General features: G+C 43.6%; 1 protein-coding gene across 1 annotated transcript in view; it reads left to right on the plus strand.

The window, feature by feature from the left end:
* SCNN1A (sodium channel epithelial 1 subunit alpha) overlaps nt 1-9,011 on the plus strand; it is a 125,508-nt gene extending 116,497 nt beyond the window's left edge. Inside the window, exons 9-13 of the mRNA XM_078651577.1 lie at nt 1,417-1,495; nt 3,167-3,224; nt 4,433-4,491; nt 5,961-6,036; nt 6,769-9,011. Of these exons, the coding sequence (XP_078507703.1) occupies nt 1,417-1,495; nt 3,167-3,224; nt 4,433-4,491; nt 5,961-6,036; nt 6,769-7,185 (689 nt within the window). The 3' untranslated portion in view covers nt 7,186-9,011. The remainder of the gene's footprint in view (nt 1-1,416; nt 1,496-3,166; nt 3,225-4,432; nt 4,492-5,960; nt 6,037-6,768) is intronic.
* Nucleotides 9,012-10,076: the final 1,065 nt, after the last annotated feature.

A 10,076-nucleotide genomic window follows, 5' to 3' on the forward strand; every position in this document is an offset into this window, starting at 1 on the left:
TTGTTTCTTCCGGATGTATGACGTTACAACGCATACTTTTACCACGCATACCTTTACAACGCGGTTTTTACCACGCATACCATTACAACGCATAGCGCTTAGAGGTGCTGGATAGTGGTAAGTATAATTTTCTATTCCAACTCCAGTCCCCGTGAACACTAGGGAAGGTGTTGGATAGAAATTTAAACTTATTTCCTACCCTAGAGCGCCCCCCAGCGCAATGCGTTGTAATGGTATGCGTGGTAATACCTGCGTTGTAATGGTAGTGCGTTGTAAAAATTTCGTTGTAAACGTTGCATACCGTTTCTTCCTATACTGCTGAGTTCCTGGTCAACCTCCTCTTTATAACCTCCTCTTCCTGTCTTTGTATTTATAGTTTTGACTATAACCTGGTGCTGATTAGCAGAGAGCCAGTGTCCTGGGATATCTAGGTGCCAGTCTTTGTCATTGTCTTTAATGTGCCCACAGTGAACGTTATCTATCCAAAGACAGGAATTTGGTTAAAAGATGTTTGTATGCTCACAAAACATGGTCCTTTAGGTTTACATGGAAAAATAGGTTTTCAGAAGAGCCTTGAAAAACTAGGCCTGGCCTGGAAGTGAGTGTAGGGAGAAAGCTTTGTATTTATAAAAATATAATCTACCACTATATCATAAGGTAAGTAGATGTGAAGTAAATCTATACTTATATAAACTTAACTTTATGATCTAGTGGGAACCAATATAGTGGAATAAATATTTGTGCAGGTTGATATTATCGGTTGCGGTGTTGCGACACACAGTCTGTTTGGACAGTTAGGGTACGATAACAACTTTGGTGGTGTGGCACTGGGTCTGCCTCTTCGCCGCAACCCCAAAGCCATGGTTGTACCACCACCCGCCCAATTAGGAGCTTCCTCCTGTCTGAAAAGTCCATGCGATGCAGGAACTGGAGCACAAGTGAATCCACAGGGCGTGAGGCAGCAGAGGATCCTGTAGGGAGCCCTTTGTTTCCTCTCCACCATGGTTTTCAAGGCGGTGGAACTGCCATGAAAACCGTGGAGGAGAGGAAACTTATGATATGATTGGTGGGACAGCGGTGGTCCAGCAAGCATATTACTACCTCATGACTGCCGCAACAATGCCAGGGAATATTCGTTTCCTGGCGGCTGAGGCTGGGCTGTGGCGGTCCCACCGCCCATATCCTAATAGGGCGCCTTGGACACCACAGCGCACCCGTGAGCGTGGCAGTCCGTGCACCGTCAGAATCGTAACCGGGGCCTCTGAGTCGAAGCAGTACTATAGTGCATATCTAATGACAATTCTGATGGTTGACTATTTCGGTTAACAGTTATAAAATCCACAATCCCAATACTTTTTTTATTTCGTATCATTTAACGTAATCTTTTCTCACTTCAAACATGTTTTTTTTCCCCAGGGCATTGCTACTATAAACTTGCAAATGAATTTGCCTCTGATGAGCTTGGATGCTTCGCAAAATGCCGGAAACCCTGCAAGTAAGGACCATTACCCAGGCATGCAATCATTGGTTACTTGAGAAGGTGAAGGATTAGATGAACCTACATAGACCCAAGAGGTGGAGAATGAGCACTGACTCTAGAAGTTGGGTTTGGATCAGTGGCTATTTAGAAGGAGGCAAAGGTGTTGGGTGTAGTGTGTGCTGTGCTTGTCTTGTCTGTAGCAGCAAATTGTACGATCAGTGACAATAGAAGATGGTGTAATGGCACTTACTATGGACGGTTGTGTAGAGATGTTGGCTGAGCTATGTGGGCACTAGTTGTGGTGTTCTGGGGTTGGGGTAACAGCCCTGGTTGGGGTTGTTGGAGCACTTGTGGGTGATAGTGTTGGAAAAATAGTCCTACAATGTGTGTGTTGTAGGACCACAAATTGTGGCAGAAAGTGTAGGAACACACACACTATGGATTGAGGTGTAAGAACACTGATTTGGGTGTTAAAGCACTGATTTGGATGATGGTATGGGAGCTCTAGTATTGGAATGATTTTCAGAAGCACTAACTGCTGAAGATGATGGAGAAGCATTGACAGTAGGTGTGGTGTAGGAGCACTGGTAGTGGGAGGTGGAGTAGGAGCTCTGGTGGAAGCTCATGGTGAAGATGCACTGGTTGTGAATAATGTGCTGTGTAGGAGCACTGACTGTGGCTGATGTTGAAAGAGCACTGTTACTGGGATGTGGTGTGGGACCGCTAGTTGCGGGAGGTGGTATAGGACCACTGGCTATGGCTGACCATGTAGAACACTGGTAGTGGAAAGTGGTGGAGGAGCACTGGTTGCAGGAGATGGTAGAGAAGCATTGGCTGTGGATATATGAGCACTGCTGTAGGAGGTGCTGTTGGATCACGTGTGGATAATGGTGTAGGAACCATAGTTCTGGGGTGTGGCAGGTGATTTGTGAGAACTGCCTGTAGATGATGATGTAGGAGCATTGGTTGTGGAAGATGCTATATGAGCACTTGTGGGTGATGGTGTAGAAACCATAAATCTGGGATGTGTTGTAGGAGCAGTGCCTGCAGATGATGGTGTAGGACCATTTGTTGTGGTAGGTGTTGGAGCACTGATTGCAGCACTGCCTGTAGATGATGGTGTTGGAGCACTGGTTGAGGAACTTCAGCTGTGGGAACACTTGTGGATGATGGGGTGGGAGTCAAATGTCTGGAATGTGGTGTAGGGGTGTGGTTTGCCACAGATGTAGGAGCACTGCTTGAAGATGATGGTGTAAGAGCACTGGTTGTGTTGGTGCTGTAGGAGCACTTGTGGATGATGGTGTAGGTATCATAGTCCTGGGATGTGGCAGCTGGCGTAGCAGCACTGCCTGCAGATGAGGGTGTGGGAGCACTGGTTGTGGAAGTTCAACTGTGGAAGCACTTGTGGACGATGGGGTAGGTGCCAAATATCTGGAACGTGTTGTAGGAGTGCTGTTTGTCGCAGAAGTAGGAGCACTGCTTGTAGATGGTGGTGTAGGAGGACTGGTTACTAAAGGTGTGGTAGGAGTGCTTGGATTGTGTGGACATGTTGACTGATGCAGTGTTTTAGGATAACTATCTGTAAGACGTGGCTTAGGAAGTCAGTGTTGATGGTGGAAATTGTATAATAGGGTTGAATCGCTATCTCGCTCTATTTTGCACTGATTGGTGGTATTTCTTCCCTAGGTTGACAGAGTTCCATCTCTCTGCTGGATATTCTAGGTGGCCCACGGAGTCTAGTAAGGTAAGATTCCATGCAAGGGCCAGTCCTTTGCATTCAGTCCTCTACTGGGTTTAAGCCGATCAAGTGAACAGGATGTCAATAGCTCCCTTCTGCGAATCTATTGAGCACTTCACTGTGCCTGACTTTGTACATCACACTATACACACTCCCTGTGCACCACCCCTAACACGCTTCTGGGGTACAGTGTTATGGAAGGGATTTATTCTGGGTACGATTCCATTCATATTCAAGAGCAACCTCATGTCTCAGGCAGTAGGAGTGGACATGACCTCAGCATTCTGTAGGATGTGTGGCGTGCGCACTAGATGTCAGACCACACGCAAATACTCCTTCCATTTTCATCTTAAAAGACCAAGATATCTTATAAAGTAGCTGGCATGTGGTTAATCACTCCTCATTCAGCAAAAAGAACGGAAATCGATGGGTGCATTGCCAGTCACGAAAATGTATAAACACATAGGGCCTTATTTACAGTATGGTGGCTAGGATGCCCGGTGACAAACGTGGCAGATGTCCTGTCCACTGTATTACAAATGTATTATAACCTATGGCACCTGTAATGCAGCAGCTAGGAGAGCCACCATGTTTTGATGGAATATCCCCTTCACCAAACTCTAAAATATGGTGCATAGGCATTTAGCATAATGCACAGCGGATACCATACACTGCTTCGAAGTAGTAAAATGGTGGAGGAAACACTTGGAGAAAGGGTTTTAGATTGATATTCTCTGCATTTGTCTACCAAATGTCCCACTAAGGTATAAAAAAAGTGTGTCTACTTTCACAAAGGCTGACAAAGTCCTCTGACAATTGTTATGACTCAAGCGGATAGAATCTGATAGGTTGCTGCCAATGCGAGTAGAATTTTGCGAATCATTGTTCTCACAAAGGAGTGTCGTCATTATACCTGTGGATAGAGACGACCCAAGGTGGATATGGGTCATCTACAAGCTTCACAGCGTTGATGACTTTATCAGCTGCAGTGCCTACAAAGGAGGGCACCAATGCCAGGTCTTTTGAGGATCTTGAGATCATATCTGTTATTTCCATTGGGCACCGACATCTATGGGATTGCCTGTTTCCATTGCCTATGAGATCCCCTCCTCTTTGGGATGCCAGGATGTGTGATGGTGTGTGGTGTGAGCAATGTCCATGACTTGGTATGGCTTCCAAGGTTCAATGAACACTGAATGTTTTTTCTTTTGCAGAAATGGGTGTTCTACTTGTTGTCCCAGCAGAACAAATACAACATAACGGACTCTGAAAGGTAAACGCTCTCATGATCTCTAAAGACGAAAGTCAGGGTGAACTTCCCAGCAAGCCGCCCCTTTGCGGACATCATTTTAGTGCAGGTCACAACCAAGGGGTGGGCACTACCTTCACTTCCTGTAAAGAAATCCTCCCAGGATTCTAACTAAGACTATAGTTCCTCTCAATCTCTATATGCTGATTCACCCTATAATCTACAATATCTCCTATTGGCTTTATAGTTCACAGTAATTCTCACTCGCATTCTATACTACAATCCCACCTATGCATTCTATAGTCTGCAGGGCCTCTCCTTCACAGTGTGGATAATGCTGTAACCATTCACACTGTGCACTACAGTATTTCCCTTTTAAACCCAAACCCCTAGCTCATCCAATTCGTGCTGTGGTCTAAAGTGTCACCCGTCTATACCATACTATGACCCATCACCCATCACCTATTACCACTGTAACCTCCAGTTAAGGCCATTGGAATTATGTGGCAATTGAGAGCTAAATTATGTGACAAGGTTGACTAAATTATGTGACAAGATAAGTCAAATTATACAGCTTAATGTAGAACAGCATTATTTTTTTATTAATTTGTCACTTCAACACATATTGCTATTGCTTGGCCAACGTTGCACCTTATTAGTAGCAGTTAAACACCCAATTACAGCACAACACTGCATTTAACCCTAGAACTTTTTGAGTTACAGACTTTTTTTGTTAAATCTGCAAATTGTGCAGCAGATAGTGGCTTACGCGGCAAATCCATAATCGTGCAGAATACATTGTGGCCACAGAATCACATAATTCCAGTGGCAATCCCCACAGTACACCCTGTCCACACTATATGATGGACTGTTCCCATTTACTCACTGCCGCCCGCACCCCCTCTCAGACCCACACAGACCGCAGCACGACCCCTTAAGGTTTCATGTCATTTACTGGCTGAATAGATTCTTTTGAACAACATTTTTATTTTTATGATGTTTTGAAAGTTCCTTATCGCGTTCTCTTCCTTCCAAATCCTCTTATTTTGTTTTTGATGTTTCCATTTGCTGGTTCTGTATTAGTAGTTATTCCCCATTCGCTGTAAATATTGACCAAAAGTTTATTTCTGATAAGTTTTGTATATTTTATTAGTATCGGGTCAGAGATCTGCTACAACTGTGTAGAATGACAACCACGCCTGGAATATTTCATGATTGCTCCACCAGATATGTATGTAAAACTCAAGGCTTGTTAGATATTATCTTTGGAAAAGTGCAAATGAAAAAGCACAATGTGGCCAAGGGTTTTATCCTCTTTTACTCCATGTGGAGATCCCCTTGGGACACCTCTTGGAGTTGGATAATGCGCTTGGAAGGCCACACATGTTTGAAAGTCAACTGTTGGGCAATGCAGAGAGGTTGTGGTGGAACCTGGGAAGAGACCTTACATGGTCCTGCGTTGTTTTCTAATCGCATCTTCTTTGGTGTTGCAGGAGCGGGGTTTCCAAACTAAACATCTTTTTTTCGGAAATGACGTACAAATCCACTGTGGAATCCCCTACACTTAACGTAAGTAACAGGAAACTAGTGGAGGTGGGCTGCGGCGTGGTGGATATTGGTGGGCACAGTGATGGGCACGGCATTGTTGTGTTTTACTATGCTCTTGTAACAGACTTAATTTGTAACCTGTAACTTGTAACCCCATGATCCTCATGTAAAGCGCTATGATACCTCTCCGTCTATACAGCGCTATGTAAAACTCATCAAATAAATAAATAATTGTCTTCAGAGTGGAGGGTCCAGGGGCTTAGATGCTCATCAATGATGCAGCTACCTCTCCTGGGCTTCTTGGTTGGATTTGCTGCTAGGCTGTAGTTCATATAATTTTCTTCAGGCCCAGGCAGAATGGTGGAAGCATAATTTGTGTAAATTTGTAAATTTTGCGCTAGGGTTCTTATGCTAAATTTGCAAAATTATGCCTTTATGCCATGTCACGTAATTACAAGCCGTTCATGGCCAGAATGCAAGAGCCTGTTGCTCGCAACACATGTGTGTCTTGTACTATACTTTTACTGCAAAATGCGTTCTCACATCAAAAATGGAGGATGCATTTTAAACTAAAATATAGCGGTAAATGGTTTGTTAGCATCTGGTGTAATTATGCGTAACTTTGTGAAAGTTTCCTGAAATTTCGCGTAATTACTCGACAGCAAGTTACTTACATTTCGCACACACATACTTCTGATGTAGTTTCTGGGCTATTCTCTATATCTCACTGTTGGCTTTCCCTTTGCTCCACAGATGGTGGTTCTGCTATCCCTCCTGGGAAGTCAGTGGTCCCTCTGGTTCGGCTCGTCTGTTCTGTCGGTTGTAGAGATGGGAGAGCTTGTGTTTGACCTTGTGGCCCTCACTATCATCTTGTACCTGAAGCGCCGCCAAAAAAGGAAGATGGAGTCTGTAGAAGAGGTTACGTCTGATCCCACCCCAGCGTATCCCCATTGGGAGTGCCGCGATAATCCAGACTTCCAGCATGAGGAGGAGCCACCCTCACACCAGTTCCGGGTAGTGGCCGACATCACCCCGCCACCTGCATACGACAGCCTAGAGATGCAAGCCGTAGAGGAGTGCATTGCCAGCTGCTCCTGCTCGCACCGGTCAAGCCTCCGAAGCAATATGTCATCTAAGAGTCAGTCCTCGACAGACTCCGAGAATGCCTGATGGGGCGGTTTACGTCATGAAAGGTTCTCCCAGACACTGCAGCAACTTCAACAATTCTACCACTCCCCTACTGAGAAAAGTGGTTGTAGCCACCTCTTAGCAGCATGACGACTGGGTACCCATCTTCTTCAAGCTTGCTATTTCTAAGGGATATTTTTATTTGGGAACACAAAAATCGGTGGATGGAAGGACGGGATTGCTTGCGGTCTTGGCCATCCATGGATGAAGAAATGACACCCTTGATGAGGGGCAGTCACATGCACATGATTGTCTAGTGGGCAATACTGTGTGACCATCATCCATGACACAGTCACTCCAAAGTTTATCAAGCATACTTTTCTTGAACTCTGACTTCCCACATGACTTGAATGGGCATTTTCTTAATAAAGTCTGGGGAATTTTACCAATCAAACAAAACACAAAAAACAAAATCTTCTAAAAAGGAACATTTTTGCTCTGTTCCTCTAAACAAAACATTTATCAGTGTTACATGCAACAGAGGTTTTTGCATTTGAAGGAAGAAGAAATGTTGAATTTTGCAGTCCAAGCAAGAAGGAAATTCACAATAACCAGTATCTGCGTTCCATAGTTTTAGTTGCTTGGACAAGGAAACGCAACCTCTCTATTGCGACTCGTTATCTTGACAGATATGAATCTTGTAGCCTCCTTAAGAACGTGTCATAAGTCTCAATCACTCACAAATCAAAGTCTTTCTTCAAACTAATGCCTTCTAACTTGAGGATTCTTTGGTTAACATTGCCATGAAACCTCTTCAAGAGTGTAGAAAGAGGTTCTTGAGTGATTTCTGTCCAGTTTAATGGAGCAGAGCATATTAAAGTTTAGGATAGAGCTAACTTTCATCAACCATACCAATTTTTAATTGGCGATATGGCTAAATACCACTTCTAACCTGGCACGAAGTGTGCTGTAGCAACAAGTATCTAAGAACATCTCATTCAGGCCCTGATTCCACCTGGGTACTATAAGGTAGACTTAAGCAGGCCTTTTAGATTCAGTAAATGCCTTTGACCTCTGTACCTTATTTAGAGTTCTTTCCTCTGCTGTGAACATTCTTTTCCACTAAATTGAACATTCCCAAGACCAAGGTCTGCAGACTATTGTCGTCTCCACACCACCACTCCTGCTCTCTGAGATTAAGGCGACCTAATTACTCTTTGTCAACACCAAGTTATAGGCTTTCTTTTAACACCTCTCTGGATTCTGGGATTGTAGTCTTTTTTCACGTCAATTGATGCAAGTAAAAGATAATGATATTTAGAAAGATGGGACTCCAATATGGTGTCCCTGAAGACACAAAGTTTTATGGTAACTTACTCTGCAATCAATATAAAATAGTGCAAGAATATGCATTGATCTGCAAAGATCTGCCTTCCTACCAGAAATCTTATCCATACCACCCTCTGCCTTACTAGAGGGCATTTAACCAGCATATTGTCTGAGTGAAGACAAAAGGAATGAAGATTGTCTAGGGAGAGGAGGGCCTGACCAATGGGGTGCATGACATAGGACTTGGATATTGTGATTGGCATACGGGGTGGCAATGTTGAGTAGCTGACGATAAACGCAATAACTTCCTTTTGCCATGTTGGTTTTAAAAAAAATGAAGGGTTTTATAAAAAATGAAGGGTTTTATCCTATCTAAAAATATTAAATTAATGGTACTAAAGTCGCAATTTGTCTACCAATTTGGAGAGAAAGTTTAGCTTACTTGAATCAGAAAACTTTAAGGTAACAATGTTAAACTTCACTGTATAAAAAAAAACTGAGGAATCTAAAAAAATAAATCTGCTTTTTATTCCAACAAATGTATTGATGTTGTTTATAAAAATGTTTGTCTTTTTTACTAACTGAATAAAAATGTCATGTTACGTTTACTGAAGTGTAAAATTGGCAGTTGACGCAATACCCTTGGAGCTACTGATAATGTAACAAATTGTATCTGGTGTCATTCACTAAAAAATGTAAGGGATCACCAATGTGCTTCTTGTAAGGTCAATGAATTTGGGTCAAAGGGCAGGGTAACTGCCTCAAGAAAAAAGCAGGCATGCTAGTTAAAGTTCTGCATGACCGGGTTTCATGTCATTAATTCACTTTTTATGTTGCCAGACAATTTTGTGAGCATCACCAGGAGAGGGGCTTTGGGTCCGCCCACTTGTTGGTAGTCGGGAGTACACATTTTGATTGGAGTGAAGTTGAGCATGGCCGGACTGGACGTACCAGGCACCGGGCATTTCTCTGGAGGGCTGGGGCAGTGAGGGCGGTTTTGTGCCCGCGGAGGCACTTTTGTCACGGGGCGGTTTTGTAGCAGTGCTGCAATATCGCCCCCTGTAAGAAAAGCGTGAGAGGTGCATTTTGCTAGCACCCCCCCCGTATCCCCCACCCCAGGGCCGGTCGAGCAGCAACCTGCCAGGGCTGGTTGCTGTTCCCAGTGTGGTCTGCTGCCCTCCACACAGCTGTGATCTTTTTGTTTATTTATCCAGCTGCCTTAGTTTGAACTTTTAGGGGCACACACATGACATTGTAATTCTATGAAACTGTCTTAGTTAACTAGATAATCTATGGGGGGGTTCTCTGGCAGCAGCAAAGATAGGAGGAGGGCAGTCATCAACATACATGGGCTTGACAGTGAGAATGTCACCTGACCTTTTAACCTACACCAATATTATTCTACAGTTCTTTGCATTCACACACATACATATTCATCCCCATGCTATTTACTTGTGATACTTTACTTTACCATGCAACATTCCTTTAAGGCCAGACCTAATGGCATTGCCGATGCTTGTTTAAATTTCAAAACAGTTATTTCTTCTTTACCTCGAATATGTTTCTGTTAAGTTATTTTGTTTCCCATTACTTGTACAGCAGTT

The sequence above is a fragment of the Lissotriton helveticus genome, chromosome 7 (genome assembly GCF_964261635.1).
Source record: "Lissotriton helveticus chromosome 7, aLisHel1.1, whole genome shotgun sequence".
NCBI classification, from domain to species: Eukaryota; Metazoa; Chordata; class Amphibia; order Caudata; family Salamandridae; genus Lissotriton; species Lissotriton helveticus.